Genomic DNA, 19215 nt, shown 5'->3' on the forward strand with positions numbered 1-19215 from the left:
TCAAAAACCGCCCACGGGCCAAGTCTGGCCCACCAATAATTTCAACTGATCCTGCATACATGCATATATCTTGACTATGTTTGGTTCTATATACAGATGTGTCAGCATTCTCAATCCTGAACATCAAATCAGTTTGTTGTCCGTTTACCAATGATAATCTGCACAAGTAGTCTCCTGCTCAAATACACAAAATGTGCAAGACAAGGAAAGGCAAATTTCCCTCTTTCCCCCCTCATAGAATGGAAGGATAATAGAAAAGAAGAAGAATAGACATTTTCTTTTTTGTTTTTGTTTTAACTTTTTCATGAGTAGGGTCTAAATTCCCCTGCAGTGCCCCTTGGGGTGAGTTATTTTTGCACATGACACTGCACAGCCGATAGGGGGGGGGGGGCAGAGTATAGATGAGTATTTATTTATTTATTTTATTTTATGTCATAAAAAAATAAAATAAAATACTGTATATAATATAGTAAACATCTGAACAAATGGGTTATGTCTGCTGTACTGTATTTGTTATATTTATTTAGTTTTTATAGCTGTAAAAAAAACAAATGAACAAAAAATATCAGCAGTCCGGTTTGCCTATATGCACTGTCTGACTTCTCAGACATTGTGCGTGTGTGTGTGACAAGCGCTAATGCAAACAGACTTGGCTGTGTGCATCGGATAACCACGTTCGATCAGCATGTTTTCACTGTGAGTATATGAATTTTAAACTGCTATCATGGTGCTTTTGTTATTGTTTGGCTGTCTTTTCAGAAAACAAATGTATTATATGCCTGAAAAGTCTGTTTGAGTTGCTGTTTGCGTGAATGAAAACATGGCTGTGTGCATGGGAAGATCACGTTTAGATATGATGGCTGTGCATATACAAGCTGTGAACTGTTATTGTGGTACTTTGGTAACAATTAGGCTGTTTGTTACATAAAATAAACATATTATGTGCTTGAAAAGACTCTTTGTGTAGCTGTTTGTTTGAGGAATGACAACTGCTACTAATGTAAACAAATGGCAGCACGCAGCAAGATTGCGTTTGATGTAGTGACTGTGCGTATAAGAGCTGTAAACTTTTTATCATGGTACTTTGGTGATGAGTTGGATGTATGTTTATAAAATAAACTTATTCTGTGGTTTAAAAGACTGTATAAGTAACTGTTTGAGTGAATATAAATGACAGACGCTTGACCAGCACAGCCTGTGTCAGAGCGAAAGCCTGGCAGCTTGTAACATAACTGGCTGTTGCAGAAACACATATGTGTGACGCTACTCTGCGGGGCCCAGTTATTAACTGTCACGTATGTGTGACGGTACGTATGAAAGGGTTAAATATATGTACATTATATTGCCAAAGATATAGGCTTTAGCAAATCTAAATAGCCCTGATATGTTAAAATAATCATAATGTTTTTATTTCCGAAATAAAATTATTCAAATCCTTGTTAGTTTGTTAGTTAAGGTTATGAAGTCATGTTAGTTCTTCTGCCAGATCTTAAGAAGGAATTTATGGCCAGACCTTTAAAAAAGGTTAACTGAAAACTACTGAATATTTTAATGTAAAAAAACGCAGTTTTAATGGTGTTATTTTTTTCATGTTCACATGATAATGCAAGAAATGTTATTTACTATTCCCTCTAGAATCGCTAGCATTTACGGCAGATGAGCAGGTCTGAATGTGTTCTTGGATCAAATTAGCACTGTCGGAGGAGCCTTGGGCCTGTTACACACCCACAGTCTGCACCTGCTCTTAAAAACCAGCCTCTGGCTTTCATCACAAGTGAAAACCAAGAATGTTCTGTCACTTTTTCTGCAATATATTGGCCATATTCAGTAGAGTGTATGGATGTGCAGGGCTTGGTCTGGGCTGCTCAATCAGGCCATTAATAAGACAATTTAGAAAAAGGCAAAGTCTGTGCAGAAAAACTTACCTTTCCAGGTCGAGGATTGAGCTTGCCATGCTCCTTTTCTTTTGTGAGCTGTAAAGAAAAGACAAATATTTAATGAGAGTCTCATATCTAAACACATAGGTGTGTTTGTTCTATAACCTCTAAATGCTTTAATAATGCATAAACATTATGTACACTTTATCTGTCTGTCTGTCTGTGTTTTTGGCACTGAGTAACTGCTGCCTTAAGGAAACATTACAATTAGTTGAAAAACAGCTCACATGAATTTAGAATAATTAAATGAATAAATCAAGATTCATCAATTTTATGTCATTGAAACCTAGATCCTTTGATTTAAATCTAAAAGGAATGTTTAGCTCCTCAGAATGTTCATATACATACTATACATGAAATTCTAGACTTGATTTATGATCAGTTCATTGATAAAAATTATTATGCATCAAGTGTAGAATTTCAAAATTAAACTGTGACACTCAAAACGCATTGCAACATAATTTTTTATTTGCTGCCTAAACATGTCCTCTAGTAATAACCCTTCAGCCCAATGTATCACTGGATAGGCAATGTATAGAATGTATAGATAGCTGAATAATACTTGGAAGCACTTTAATGCAGAAAGAACAAATTTTATGGTGCAAGAATGCTGTGAACTTGTGAAATGTCTGCAGGTAAGACAAGCTGTTTTAAAGGCTCATTCAGGGTAACTATGTATACAAGGGAAACAAATTCAAATTGACATTAACTGTATACTGTAGATCTGCTGTGTCTTTAATCCGTGTATCTTCCGTTCATTTAATTTCCATTTTGGAAAAAAAAATTTTTTTAAACGGATTACAAAAAAACAGGTGTTTTCTTTTTTCTGCAAAAGTAAAAAACAAACATAAACAAATTTATAAATTTTTTAAAAAGTAGAATTCCAGCATTTTTCTATTTTTTGTTTCTCATTCTCCCTTCTCAAACCTAAAACTGAAGAGAAGAAAAACGAAAATGTAAAAAAAAAAACTCCTATTTTTTATTTATAACAACACTTACAAAGTCACCACAGTGGGAGTAAAGATAAGAGACCTTGTATTTTACGTAGGGTAAGAGGATGTGACTATTCAGATGATAAACAATAGTAAAGTAAATATGGCATTTTGTGGAAAAACTACTGTTATCATGGGGATTTTAAGGGATATACAGTAAATTGACTTTTAAGGGGGAAAGGAAGCCCTATTCGGATGAGATTAGTTTACCAGACGTCTGTTTGTTATTACTGCCGATGTCTGTAAATTTACCATTGATTTTCATGGGACTTAAGCGATGTCTGCAGAAATCACAGAGATGGGTGTGTTTTCTGATTTACACACTGTTGCCACGTAACTGACCTATCAGAACCTGTATGGCAGTGCTGATTAATTATGCAGGAAATATTCAACATGATCATATTCTGCATCTGGGATTATTAGAAGAAATTCATTGGAATATCTGGTCAAATACAACAGAACTGGTGATATTACCGAGCCTGAAATCCTATATTACACTCTTGTATAAAAAATATGGACAATCCGTTCACATTATATTTGTCCCTCTGCAAAATATGTTCTGAAATGTGGGGGGCAAATTACAATATTACGTGCTTATGTATCTACTTTTCTGATTTTCTTTGCCGAAAATACAAATTCATGGCTCAGTAAACACTCGACAGCATAAAATGCGTGAGGAAATACATGCATCAGTCCAAATGCAACAGCCAGCGTGTGTCTTCTCTTGGCCAACATCCACTTCAGACACTTGAATAACTTGAGAAACAATCAAAGTTAAAGGGTTCACAGGTTGGACAGTGCAGATTCACTGGCTTTTTACCAGCATGTCAGTTTGCACTGGATTATAACCAGGGATTATTTTTAAAAGGCGTTTTATAATCGTTATCAGTGCGTGAACGTGCAGACCGTAAAAATTACCTGGCATGATCAATTTGCATATAAAACTAAGATCCAGCATCTATGGAACCTCACAGGAACAGCAGAACATAAGGAGGTTAAAAGTGTCAATCCTCGTTAGCCTTGACGTGAACTTCCGTGGACATTTTGGGAAATAACAGCCTACAGATGAGTTACAGATAATTGGAAAATCATATTTACAAAATGAGTATTACGGTCATTTTTCTAAAACGTAATTTTCCAAATGCATAATGCATTTTTTTAAAGGAAAAAAAAAACTGTTTTAGTGAATAATTTACCAAGTCAAATAATTGCTAGACAAAAAGACATGTTGTTTTTTCGTTTTCCCTTTTTTTTTATATCAAAACTGATATGGAATGAACGGAAGATACACGGATTGTCTTTGACATAATGTTAGCATCTATAACATGTAATGTTGGCTTTTGAAATGGAAATCAAGTGGTCAGCTTATCAGGTGCATTGGTTAGTTTACAGCACAGACGTTTTCAAGCATGGCTTTTGATGAGTTTCAACTGGTCTATACTGACACCTCACATTTACACTTCACATTCAGAAACACTTCAGGTTTCTACATTACATGTCAAGATCTCTGTGTTGGTTTGTATACACTACATTTTTATGCGTGTAGGAGGTGATGAAAAGCCCTTCCCAGATCTTGTTGAGCACAGTGTTTTACACATGCAATGAACCATGCCAAAGTTAGAGCAGAGACAACATTACACTAGAGTTCAAGTCAAATTTCTCTGTTTGTATATGGGAATGCTCTTAACTAAAAGCCAAATAAAGGAGTTGCATGATTCAGATGCCATGAAACTACCTTCATAAACTACCAATGTGTCAGTTTCACTGACAGACACTATGAAACTATGTTTCTGCAGAAGGGCAGAATATTTCAGATATGCATACTAAACATGGGTGTGAGATGCAGTGCATGTCAAAAGTAGATCAATCAATTCAATGGAACAAAATATAACTGCCTTGTTGACCTTTCGGAACAAAATCTAGTGATAACAAAAAAGGCTACATAGGACAACTGAATTCATTCAGGCTGCTTTAGATTTAATGTGATGTACATAGTATTTGGACACTTTTGATCACTTAAGTCACATGTAAATATGTATGAATTTGTATTAGATGAAAAAACTATAAAACCAAGTGGAATCTGTAAGCAAATGATGCTAGAAATTTTCTCAGAACTAACTTTTCTGAGACATTTTTGCAGTTAATTTTAACCAACTGGACTCAACATTGTATTGAGACAGTTGCCTGAAGTTCACACAGATTAACCACAGGTGTAGGGCCATTACATTAACTACAGACATGTTCCACTAGACAACCAGATGGGGCCCAAATACTCTTTTTATGGCCATGGTTTATTTTTTCAATGATTTTTATAATTGTTTTATTGTCATGTTTACATGTGTTATTATTGTATATTTACAATTGAATTTATAGCCTACTAGTAATTTTCCACATGTTATTGAGATTGATTTTACATTTATGCATTTGGCAGACGCTTTTATCCAAAGCAACTTACAGTGCACTTATTACAGGGACAATCCCCCTGGAGCTGGTTGCTGGTTCAATCCTACAATGGTGGTGGCTGTGGGGATTGAACCAGCAACCTCCTGATTATCAGTTATGTGCTTTAGCCCACTACGCCACCACCACTCTCCGGTGGAAGGAGATACTAAAATGTTTGGATTGGGTTGGGATGGGATGATTTTTACTATGTTATTTTGCGTATATTTTTGTTTTGTTTAAAGTGTAATTTTAATTTAGATTTGTATTTTTTTTGCATTTGAATACATGAATTAAATTTTTTTAAATCAAAATCGACTGCTAAAAGTGAAGTGCGTGCTGATACAATCGATGTTAATACTAGCCATGATTTGTGTGTTAGTAGATGAAAATGATTAATAATACTTACATTTCTTATAATTTAAATTGAGCGTACATCCAAATACAGAAGAAAATTGAATATAGAAGGAGCGTGTAACTGTCTGTCATGTGTATTCTGTTGATTCATGTCTTTTATTTTGAAATGTTTAGTTCCTGTTTCCCTTGTCATGTGATTCCTGTTTTCCCTCCATGTTCATTTGTCATGTTTTCATTGGTTTAATGTTTAATTATCTTGTGATCAGTTCTGTTTGTTCATTGGTTTATGTTTCCCCATGTCCATGTATTTAAGCCTCATGTTTTCCATTGTGTGGTTGTCTAGTATTGAATGTGAAAGTGTATGTGCAAAGTCTAGTCTAGTCTAGTCTAGTCTAGTCTAGTCTAGTCTAGTCCATGTCCATGTTTTGTAGTTAGGGTTTTGGATTTCACGTTTATTTAATAAACTGCACTTGGGTTCTTCATCTCATCATCGTCTTCGTCATTGCCATCATTGCCAGTTCCAGCATACGTTACACTGTCATAGAAATATGCCTGGCATTCATCAAGGACGCAATTAATGCACATTTTCTATTATTTTAATTCATTGTATACAGTTCATTTACACTACCAACTTCTTAAGAATGTGCTGTTTATATCGCTGGTGCTTGACAGGGTATGTGTCATGTACTCCCTGTTTTTGTCTAGACTTTTATGTTGAAATTCTTGTTTAGTTCCCCGTTCCTGTTTCCTGTGAACAAGGAAACAATCAGGGAACGAGGAGCACCTGGGGAAACAATCAGGGAGAACCAATTATGAAATAAAACTACAAAGGACTATAAAACCAACACAGGAAACAGGAACGGGGAACTAAACAAGAATTTCAACATAAAAGTCTAGACAAAAACAGGGAATACATGACAGTATGGACTACATAATAGGACGCAGACAGTGGAAATCCCAGAGGAAATTCCCAATTCAATGCATTTAATCCAGTCCATTTGCGCGTTATGCGGGCGATTTCGCCAAACCTACTTGCGCCTAGACTTAGCGCATGCACGAAAATACCAAAATTTCATGGTCATACCCACTGACTTTTCACTTATGACTTATGGCATAGCGCTTAACGCTAGCGCTCTTAAAATAGGGCCCTAGATCTATTGTGTTATAATTTCAAACCTACCAAACCTCTATTTTTGTTTGGCTGGAAAAGTGTGTACATATGCAAACTTTCTTTAAAATAAATGCAACTTGCATTTTATTATACAATGCAATGATATTCATACATTTTTAGGTGTGGTTTAAAGGTGCTACATGTAATATTTTTACTGTACTAAATCATGAAATGTCCATAATATGTCATTAGAGAATTAGGAAACATGCTAAGTTGAAATACTGGCTTCTCCGATAACAATGCTACAGCCAGTATATTCTACTTTGAAGTTTCCATTCCGGGCCGGAATTTCTGTTCATGTTTTGGCCTGTGTGATCCCGCCCACTGCACACACACCAATAGTATTTTGACACCGCTGGGTTGCCAGATTTGAACAAAAACACTGCGTGCTGCAGCCATGGAAGCCAACAAACGAACTGGATCAGAGATAACAGATTGCACCCGACCTAAAAAGCCTCGCCATCCATCTAAAAACCACCATGACCAGAGGCATAGTAAAACAAGGATAAATATCGGAGATACCTTTGGCAACCCGCATGAGCTTAGAGTCTGGAGCGGGGCAGACAACTCTCCAGTATTTTGAATTTGGACAGCAGTACCCATTTCAAACACTTGTTATCAATCTTACATATAGCACCTTTAAGTGTTGTAATAATTTTTTGGGGTCTCTGCATGTGCACAGAATTTGATATGAAGTGTTGTATCTTCCTAGCACCCAGCTGTAAACGTTACAAGGGGCAGTTTATCAGTTTCCCCAGACAAATGTGTCTTTACAGCCAGTGGGCATTCTGAATGAAGCATGAAGGCGACATACTTGTTTTCCACCTGACTTTTCCATTTGGCAAATACAAAGTAAGACATTGCCAACACCAAGAACAGGGTGTGTCTGAGCAGGACTCGACACATAGAAGGTTTAGGAAAATCATCAAAGGTATTTAAAGGAGAAAAAAACAAATCAGACAGATAACAAACAAAATCACATTCCATCAGCCTCTCCTTCTTTCCCTGATGGGAGCTCCAGTTAGATATGTATTAAAGATATCATTCCTGGCCTGCCCTCAGAAGAATGTGCCAACTTAATTTTTTTATTATGACAATGAATTTTCCAACGGGATAGAGAATCAAACACGATCACTCACTCAATCAATCATAAATCAGTATTTTTTATTATTTATTATATATAAAACTATGTGTTCATTTTATTGTTATTTATATACTATGTATTACTTGTTTTATCCCTGTAAGTGTTTGTATTAATATTATGATGATTGCAATTTGATGTCATTATGAAAATGATGAACATGTTTTTATTATAATTTGTATTTCCTGCAGGACAAAAAAATAAAAAACAATAATAAAAATTGGTAAAATAAATAAATAAATAAATCTAACTGAAAGCCTTTCAAAATGTCGATGTTTTTTGGGAGTATTAAAAAAATTACTGCAATAAGAGCATTCTGTTCTAAGGGTGTTCTATGCATACAGTTACAGGAAAGGGATAGTTGGCCCATCATTGAAACCCAAACCATTATTATTTCAGGGCTTTCTTTTTGTTTGAATATTGTGATCTCATTACATTCATAACAGGAAGCAGAACACATCTTTAAAACAGCATGACTCTGGCTTACAACACCTGCAACTGGACCGATGTGTTATCACCAGCTATAACAACAATAATAATTATAATAATAATAATAATAATAAATGCAACAAAGCGTCAGCAACTACTTGAAAATTGGATATAAAGGATATAGGCCTCAGTACTGTAAAAATGCTCTAAACTTTGAACTTGATAAAGAATCCAGATAACTTAACATCATTAAGATCTATGTCAACAATGAGCAATGATGGTATAAATGGACAGAGGTCAAGCTGCATGCTCATTTGACAGTAGATACGTGATAACAGTTTGAAGCTATTTCCTAGTGACTGATATTTGCCTGACAAACTACGTATTATGATTGAATCATAAAAGTCTTGTCCTTAGTAACATCTCTAATCACACCCCAAGGTACAAACAGTCTCTGACTTTTCTGATGCATGAGCAAACCTATGAGACACTGAGCATTTGAGGTCTTTGCTTGAAAAGTCATTAAATAAGCCTGTTGTGCTCCAGGTTTTATCTGGATAATTAGCAATTGAGAAAAGCCAGGGGTATTAATGTATGCATTACACTTTTGCCAGTCCAGGTCTTGGATAAGGTTAAGTGTTCATATAGCAATAAAATCGAATCAAACCTAAACCAAATAAAATATGCCCTAAAAATGATTTTGGTGCTTTAGGCTAGTTGTTTCCTGTTAAAATCTGACTTGCAATTCCATGAACACCTGGTACAGCAGATAGTAATGGCATTCCACAAACATAGGAGATACATCTGTGTTTTAGAGGACAAGAGGAAAGGTGAATATTGCATGAGGATGGAGGTAATGTATACTCCCACCAATCTCTATTCTAAACCCTTCTCACTCAGGTGACATTACATTCCTCCAAGCCTTTCATTCACTGAGGTTTAGGGCAGAAGTGCACGATACACAATTCTTGGAGAGTCTATACTCCTGCAGAGATTAGTTCCAACTAATGAAACGTACCTGAACCAGATAATGATTGTTTTGAGTGTCCTTTAAATTTATAGTCAGGTGTGTTGGAACTACAGTAAATAGCAGGGCTGGAATAAATGTCAGCAAGATCTCCAGGAACAAAGTTGGGAACATCAGGTTTAGGGTATCTTGCACCTTATATGAGCAAATGTTTTTTTTTTTTTTAAAACCGAGTGCATCAGACATTTTGTCAAACTCGCATGTTATGCTACACAACAACACTTGTACTGTAAGTGGTTTCATATCAGGTTACATTAAGAGGCTGACTAGCACCCAAGAGAAACAAATGAAAACAAATCTCTCATTGAATCCATGCCCTCATATTATGAGTGATACACTTTAGCATGACACTTTGTTTTGTTCTTTTCTCTCTACATCTGAAGATTTGTTACTAATAGTTTGCCAATTCTTGCAATGGCCAAGTCATTAAGTGTGTTTACATGCACACAAATACACTGCTAATTACCAAAAATCAACAGCATTGACATGAGACTTGAAATCATCAGGTTATTCTCTACTTTTGACGTCAAAATGCAAACAGGCATTTGCACAACAATTGCACACATTGGATTGGTCAGTAAGAACATGGGTAAAGGTGTTTACATGCAACATGAAATTGATAGGATTTTGCTTAAACTGTTTATGACTCTAATAAAGGAAAATTGTTTAAAGTGTTTACAGCATGATCACACACAAGTTGATGCCTTATTTAGCATAATCGGTGTAAGACTGTGCATGTAAACGTGGTCAGTGATGTACTTGAAGATATCAACAATGCAAACTATGTCCCATTACAGTCATGCCAACTACAGATCCATCAGTATTGTGACAAAGCAATACTCACATATGCATCAGGGAAGGCTCTGTATTTGAGAGCCAAGATACACTCTGGCTCCTGCTTTTGATGAACTTGGAAGGCTTTGGTGTCATTGATTAGGAAACCTCCATCAACACTACTGCTTCGCTGAAGACCTACAGATTGAGAGTTCTTGATGAGAGATTCAGAGGGCAGAGAGCGGTAAAGTTCCAGAAAGGACTTGTGGTTAAAGCTGGAGGTCTCTATTGCAGAGTTTGGTTGGATTGAGGGAGGCACACTCATTCGAGATGTTTCACCAGTCCCACTGAGGGAATTCGCTGGAGAGGTGAGGTATGAGAAGCGCTCAAAACGAGACCCAAGAACAGCATCTGTTCCTTTGGGGGACGAGCTGATACGCTCATGGCTGGTGCCAATATCGGGGAGAGAGGCCGCACGAAAAATGGAGCGATTTGTGTTCTTGCCATTCTCGGTTGGCTGGAAAAAGAGGCTGTTTTCCAGGCGAGATGGGCTGAGCAGACCACCTCCATTGACAAGCCCTGTTGTGGAGCCCTCTTCAGGGCTCAGGTCGTTGAGGGAGCTCCTGCGCATGACGATGCTACTCAGGGCTGAAGCTCGCAGGGGCAGGGTAAGCCCACGACTCGGACTGTCTCCAGACTGCTGCTCTTTCATCATGGTCAAAGGAGAGCGCATGTCCTTGGGGGAACTCCAGTTGAGGCCAATGTCTGGAGGCAAACTGGATACTCCATTCAAGATCTTCTTTGGCTCAGTAACTGGTGACACTGGAGTTGGGGATGAGATTGGTGCATCCTCTTCGATAGGTGGCAGTGAAGAGAATGGCGTATTGGATGGAGTGCGTTGAACCCTTTGCCGGATCGGTCGATCCATACTCTTGAGAGTGTCAACCAGGCTATCGATTTCAGAAAGGGAGGAGGCAGAGGGGGTGTCGGGGGTAGTGGGCGAGTGAGGCAGCTCTACACGTGTTGCTTTGAACACCCCCGAGAAAGACTCATCTGTCTCTGTAATGATCAAGCTAGAATCTAAACTTGCCTGTGAGTCAAAGCCTGCTTTTCTAATCTGCTCTCCCTCTCCCTCTCTCGCTCTGACAGGTGTACTAAGCTCCGCCCCACTCTTCCCACTACTGTAACTCTGACTGCTCAGTTGAACTTCGCTCTCTTTGACTTTCCAGCTATTGTTGCCAAGGCTACCAGCAGTCTCTGAGAAGAAAGCAGTGGGCTCGGTTTCCAGCGTCTTGGGAGAGCGAAAATGAGAAGTGTAAACTGTTTTCTCATAGCTTGGGGACAGTTGAGAGGAATGCAGGTATGTTCTGTCCGTGAGTTTATAGTCTGAACTCTTCATGAAGCTGGATTTCTTTTCTTCTGAGCTAGAATAGAGACTCTCCCACCTCCTCCGAAGCTCAGGACTGGCTTTGCTTTGCTCTGACTGATCTCTTAACCCAATGCTATCCAATAGACCTTCATGATTCCCTAAGCTTCCGTTATTGTCAGTGCTGACCAAGGACACTTTGCGAACCACCATGACATCCTCTTTACTTTCATGAGTAGATGACGGTCGATTGAGGGTCGTGCTTAAAACCGCAATGCCAGAGTTCATGTCTATGTCTGATTCAGCCTCAGTTTCAGCTTGATCCTCTGTGTCTGACTCCTCAATCACTGTACTGAGAACAGTTGATACATGAAAGAATCTAGAACAAAGGATGAATGTAAAAGACAGAAAAGACACATTAATGTGTTAAGCATCTTTTATAACAATACCTGACACACAATTAAAATGTTTCAGAGTTGTCAGTAAATTCAAAGAAGCATCACCTGCTGTGAGATAGTATGTGCAACACAACACCTAGTGTACATTTGAGGTCTATGACTAGTAATATATCACAGACCTAAAGCGTATACAGGTGCTGGTCATATAATTAGAATATCATCAAAAAGTTGATTTATTTCACTAATTCCATTCAAAAAGTGAAACTTGTATATTATATTCATTCCTTACACACAGACTGATATATTTCAAATGTTTATTTCTTTTAATTTTGATGATTATAACTGACAACTAAGGAAAATCCCAAATTCAGTATCTCAGAAAATTAGAATATTGTGAAAAGGTTCAATATTGAAGACACCTGGTGCCACACTCTAATCAGCTAATTAACTCAAAACACCTGCAAAGGCCTTTAAATGGTCTCTCAGTCTAGTTCTGTATGCTACACAATCATGGGGAAGACTGCTGACTTGACAGTTGTCCAAAAGACGACCATTGACACGTTGCACAAGGAGGGCAAGACACAAAAGTTCATTGCAAAAGAGGCTGGCTGTTCACAGAGCTCTGTGTCCAAGCATATTAATAGAGAGGCGAAGGGAAGGAAAAGATGTGGTAGAAAAAAGTGTACAAGCAATAGGGATAACCGCACCCTGGAGAGGATTGTGAAACAAAACCCATTCAAAAATGTGGGGGAGAACCACTACGCACAGACGTATGCAAGACATGGGTTTCAGCTGTCGCATTCCTTGTGTCAAGCCACTCTTGAACAACAGACAGCGTCTGAAGCGTCTCACCTGGGCTAAAGGCAAAAAGGACTGGACTGCTGCTGAGTGGTCAAAGTTATGTTCTCTGATGAAAGTAAATTTTGCATTTCCTTTGGAAATCAGGGTCCCAGAGTCTGGAGGAAGAGAGGAGAGGCACACAATCCACGTTGCTTGAGGTCCAGTGTAAAGTTTCCACAGTCAGTGATGGTTTGGGGTGCCATGTCATCTGCTGGTGTTGGTCCACTGTGTTTTCTGAGGTCCAAGGTCAACGCAGCCGTATACTAGGAAGTTTTAGAGCACTTCATGCTTCCTGCTGCTGACCAACTTTATGGAGATGCAGATTTCATTTTCCAACAGGACTTGGCACCTGCACACAGTGCCAAAGCAACCAGTATCTGGTTTAAGGACCATGGTATCCCTGTTCTTAATTGGCCAGCAAACTCGCCTGACCTTAACCCCATAGAAAATCTATGGGGTATTGTGAAGAGGAAGATGCGATATGCCAGATCCAACAATGCAGAAGAGCTGAAGGCCACTATCAGAGCAACCTGGGCTCTCATAACACCTGAGCAGTGCCACAGACTGATCGACTCCATGCCACGCCGCATTGCTGCAGTAATTCAGGCAAAAGGAGCCCCAACTAAGTATTGAGTGCTGTACATGCTCATACTTTTCATGTTCATACTTTTCAGTTGGCCAAGATTTCTAAAAATCCTTTCTTTGTATTGGTCTTAAGTAATATTCTAATTTTCTGAGATACTGAATTTGGGATTTTCCTTAGTTGTCAGTTATAATCATCAAAATTAAAAGAAATAAACATTTGAAATATATCAGTCTGTGTGTAATGAATGAATATAATATACAAGTTTCACTTTTTGAATGGAATTAGTGAAATAAATAAACTTTTTGATGATATTCTAATTATATGACCAGCACCTGTACTTGAGCATATAACTACCCAGTGTGACCCACATTACATGTTAGAGCTGGGGCTGAGTTTGTTGTAACTGCCTGAATAAAGACATTTAGATTTAAAATATCATGCATCATCAAAAAACCAAAAAATAAAAATAAAAAATAAACATGCCGTATAATTGCACTTATAAGCAAGGTAGAGGACAGATCATGCTGGGAAAGTAAGGTGTAAAGGTCTCTTTCTACTGTGGGGATGTATTGCAATGTACGTAGGTGAGTTTCAGAGAAATGACGTGTTATAATGGCACTTCAAAATGAATCACAGCCTTAAAATCAGATGTAATCCCCATCACAAGACTGAAATAAAAAAACAGTGAGTGGGAATTCAGTATTTTTACAACATGAAAAGATACTAATGGAGCAGACAAAAACTTCACAATGACTTTGCAAGGTTGTGATTAAACATAATGGTGCATCATTAATAATAGTAAATGTGGTAATAAATGTGTAAAAGACTGGTTGCTTCTATATGGTTCATTGAGCCTACAGAGGAGGTGTTATTTGGGGTGTTGTTTTTAACATCTTTTCCAACATGAATTTTATTCCTACGTTTGCACCACAAAATACAAAAGATAGTACAAATTCCAATGTAGTATATCACAATTCCCAAAAGCTGGGTCTTTCCATCACCTTTGTGGTATTTTTATTACTATTTGCCTGTGTTACTGGGAACATTTTAGACAGATTTAGCATTACAGTGGCATTATTGGGTAAAAATTGAGATAAGTCTGTATTTATTGGCTTAAACTATGAAAGAACTACTACCAAAAAAATGTGTTGTTAGTTAAGTATTAATCTTGTAAATTAAGCATTATCTGAACTGGAGCAGTCCTGGGTTGAGATTAACACACATTCCACAAACAAATAACTTTGAAACAGTTCATATAGTAAATTGAATGCTCACACATGACACATAATAGCACAAATCTACACACACAATGCCAAAGGCAGGTGTGAACATGTGATGTGAATAGTGTCCTCTCACTTTAACACATCTTAGGAGTAATGGATATTAAAGAAACAAATGCATCACTAAAATACCTCTCCTTTGTATAATGAAGAATTGTTTACAAGTTGTTTTTGAGATCACTGCAGAAGCAATAAAACACAAGTGTATACTGTAGAAAATGAGATAGATTTAAGCCAAGAGACAAGATAAACTGAACAAGAGAGAAAGGCTCACTTCAAATTAACTAGTTCTGAGAATTGAGAAAGTAATTTGTTGGTACATCAAGCAGTTTATTATTCAGTTAGCCCTGAGACATTTAAAGGGAGAGGTATCAGGTTTTATCAGCTGGCAGAGCTAGTCACTCTGCACCATTCATGCCCCCTACTGGCAAAATTGGGGTTCACGTGCCATCTATTTTTCTCGATTTACAGAAGAGCAAAGTAAAGCTTCCGACCAAAGAAATTCTTTAAAAGGTGCACTCACATGCTACTTACATTGTCATACCAAAAGTACTTGTTTAGAGCATTATGGGCCTTCATATTAATTCTGGTTATTTGGTCCACATTCTGAGAATTTTTTTCTCCCCAATTTGGAATGCCCAATTCCCAATGCACTGTAAGTCCTCGTGGTGGCGTAGTGACTTGCCTCAATCCGGGTGACGGAGGACCAATCTCAGTTGCCTCCGCATCTGAGACCGTCAACCCACGCATCTTATCACGTGGCTTGTTGAGCGCATTACCACGGAGACATAGCGCATGTGGAGGCTTCACGCCATCCACCGAGGCATCCACGCACAACTTACCACGTGCCCCACCGAGAGCGAACCACATTATAGCGACCACAAGGAGGTTACCCCATGTGACTCTACCCTCCCTAGCAACCGGAAAAATTTGGTTGCCTAGGAGACCTGGCTGGAGTCACTCAGCACGACTCCAGGGGTGGTAGTCAGCGTCTTTACTCAATTCAATTCAGAGAATTGTTGTATTTCATATCTCAGGTGGTGGTGGCCAAGCCCTGTTTAGTGGTAATTTCAGTTTCTTGCAAGTGTTTCACAACAAAGGATCAACTGAAGAGATAAAATATTTGACAAAAACACTATTGCCTAAATACAAGCATTGATTCAAAATTGTGCATCCATGCAAGCTTCTACTACATGAATTATCTCACTGCCTGTGGTCTTCCTCTTGACTAGTGATGGGTCGTTCACGAACGAGTCGGCTCTAAGAGCCTGCTCTTATAGGTGAACGTTGGGAGCCGGCTCGCATATCAGAAGAGCCGAATCTATTTATAAAAATATAAAAAAATTAAGATATGAATAATCAAAAGATTTAAATGAATAGAATTAACGAATTCAAAGAAGGAAAAATAAATAAAATAATATAGGCCTAAATGCTCAAGCGCACACACATTCGTTCTGACTGTCTGATCAGACTAACAGCCTCACCTGTTGTTCCTGTTAATCAGACACGCAGTGTCAACCAATGAACCAAAGATGAGTGAGGGAGGGCGGAGCCAACTTATTATGTTGTTCAGATTGTATTAGTTTTGAATTGTTACATTTATATGCACTTCGTTTATATACATTAAAAAAGTTATACTTTAAATGCACATGTGTAATAGTACCCTTCTTTTTTTACATTTATTTCAATTTGTGGGATGCTGCAGTTTTGCAAATTGTTATTTATTTTTCTTTGATATGGTGCAATATTCTATTATGCTGTTCACATCGTATTCGTTTTGAATGGTTAGATTTATCTGCACTTTGTTTATATACTTTAAAAAGTTATACTTTAAATGCAAATGCAAACCAATGCATTTTTAAACACATTGTGGTTAAGGTAGAGTATGATTTGATTTAATAATTTAATTAGAATTGTTTTAACACCAATCATAGTCAAACTATCGCAAACTGTTTGACTTTTTTTTTAAAGAGCCGTTTGGGAGCCAAAAGAGCCGGCTCTTTTTGGTGAGCTGAGCTGAACGAGCCAGCTCACTAAAAAGATCCGGAATGCCCATCACTACTCTTGACAGTTTAGAAATAAGGATATAGCAGTTATTTTTGAGAATGTTTGTGTGTAAAGCCAGTTCAGGTGCTATGTGACACACCCAGAGAGGTCTGTAATTATCTCTGTCAGAGAAGGTGTAGTTTGAAGTTTGTATTTCCTGCAACATAAATGGCACCTTTAATTGCTGGGACCAGTCAGCTCATTTTTGAATAATGACATGAATTTACATGTCAGTTCCATGTCAGTCACAGGCTTGACCATGAAGGGAGTGCCTAGTTAACTGAAAGATAGTTTGCAGTAAAAACAAAAATATATACCCTGTAAATATGGCCGAAGAATGTGTGTTTGTCCCGACCATTGATTACTGTAAGCTAAAGGTTTGAGAGCAATTCCGGATAGTCGGATATGATGCAATACGAGGGGTTATGGCATAACTACATGCCAATATTTAACATTGATCAGCGATGCCATCAACAGCATCAATTCAAATGAATTTTGCATTGATTTTACTATTATTTTGGTTATATTAATAACATGGCATCCAATATTACAATAGTATTTATGTTGTTAAAGCACAACATGCCCAATAACTTTTTTCAAGATCAACATTATGAATTTAAGTAAAATTTATATAAATGTACAAGTCAAAGTGTATATTTAGGTGCTGTAACAGGTGACCATTTTTTTTCACCAAGTTAGTTAGTTCATTTAGTTCATTTCAAATGGTCTTACAATATGTCAAATTATTTTTTTAAAGTACAAATATTTTAAACAGTTTCTCAATTAATATAAAGCTCAAATAAGCTGCATGCATAATAATTGTAAAATTAATGCACAAAATACTGTTTGAAATAGTTTTAGCATGTCATACTGCAGGACATATCAACTTAACATAACTGTAATACTGTAACTACATTAGTCTCATTCTTGATAGCTTAATATACTAATTGTAGGGTTTACTTCAGCTTATCAAGTCCAAAACAGGCTCAACATTGCAATTTTCTTAAAGACGTCTGACCAAACCAGTAGAATAATCATATTAAATTATGTCAAAGCAATTAATGGGCAGTTATTCTCCATCCAACCATGTGTTCATTTAAATTTGTAGTTACATGTCTGCATGTGCAAAGCAAAGGTTCATAGCACATGTTTAAAGTTCCAGACACACACTTCACATTCTGGTCATAACAGATTCTACTGGAAGACTGACAGCTTTGATAATTTGTGCAGAGCTCAGAATATGCAAATAAGAATGAGGCAACTGGGGGCCATGTTTTGCAGACAAGGGTGTAGAGGACTTCTGCCACCATGTGTCTGTCACTTGCATAATTGAAATCATTCTAAACATCCACTTTAATTCCATTATGTACAGTATATCATGCATTGCTCAGCGCTATTAATTAATTAATTAATTAATTACATGATCAGAATAGGCAGACTATTTATATACACATTCTAGTTGCTGTGGCTGCCTGTAATCTGTTTTGCAATATGCAATACACCTAACTTTTAAAATGTTTGACATTCATGAATGTGTTATTTTTTTATCAGAGCATTTGAAGTGTCTGAAAGATTAGCTTTGGTCACTGTCTTGCATCACTTTCCACTGCAACTTACATTCACAGAAACCAGCACATCTCAGAATACAAACATTTCTAGTGAAATATTTTCAGTTTACTTACCCTCTTATAGTCCCAAACCTGTACTTTTCTTACGCATGACACAACAGTAGACATTTTAATAATGAATTATGAATTCATTCAAATTTCATTATGAATATCACAGCCTGTCTTTTCAATACAATGGCAGAGAAAAGTGCCTACCTTAAAAAGGACCCAAAATATCATAAAAGTAGTATATGTGAATTGTGCATCATATTCAAAGTCTTCTGAAGACATAGATATGTTTTGATGTGAAACTATACAAAATGTATGTCATTTATTAGTTAAAATAGTGACATCCATTGTACGTTCATGAACATTATGAAAGAAGCTTGTTCACAGTGGCTTGCATTGTAATCAGCTTAAAACAACTCTCACAATTTCTCACGTGTCCATGCCTTATCGTCTGCCTTAAGACTATGAATATGACAAACATTTTACCTCTTTTATAATACTTTTGGGTATTTTTAATTTTTTTTCTCCCCAATTTGGAATGCCCAATTCCCAATGCGCTCTAAGTCCTCATGGTGGTGTAGTGACACCTCAATCTGGGTGGTGGAGGACGAATCTCAGTTGCCTCTGCGTCCGAGACTGTCAATCCACGCATCTTATCACATGACTTGTTGAACACATTACTGCAGAGACACAGCGCATGTGGAGGCTTCACGCTGTTCTCCACGGCATCCATGCACAACTCACCACGCACCCCACTGAGAGTGAACCACATTATAGTGACCATGGGGAGGTTACCCCATGTGACTCTACCCTCCC

At 37.4% G+C, this 19215-nt stretch overlaps 1 protein-coding gene across 1 annotated transcript in view; it reads right to left on the reverse strand.

Moving 5' to 3' along the window:
* Positions 1-19215, reverse strand: part of LOC127421647 (uncharacterized) — a 58232-nt gene that overhangs the window by 18495 nt on the left and 20522 nt on the right. The window contains exons 4-5 of the mRNA XM_051664777.1: positions 10338-12012; positions 1926-1973 (exon numbers count right to left, since the gene is read on the reverse strand). Coding sequence (XP_051520737.1) covers positions 1926-1973; positions 10338-12012 — 1723 coding nt within the window. The remainder of the gene's footprint in view (positions 1-1925; positions 1974-10337; positions 12013-19215) is intronic.

This window comes from Myxocyprinus asiaticus, chromosome 30 (genome assembly GCF_019703515.2).
Source record: "Myxocyprinus asiaticus isolate MX2 ecotype Aquarium Trade chromosome 30, UBuf_Myxa_2, whole genome shotgun sequence".
Lineage (NCBI taxonomy): Eukaryota > Metazoa > Chordata > Actinopteri > Cypriniformes > Catostomidae > Myxocyprinus > Myxocyprinus asiaticus.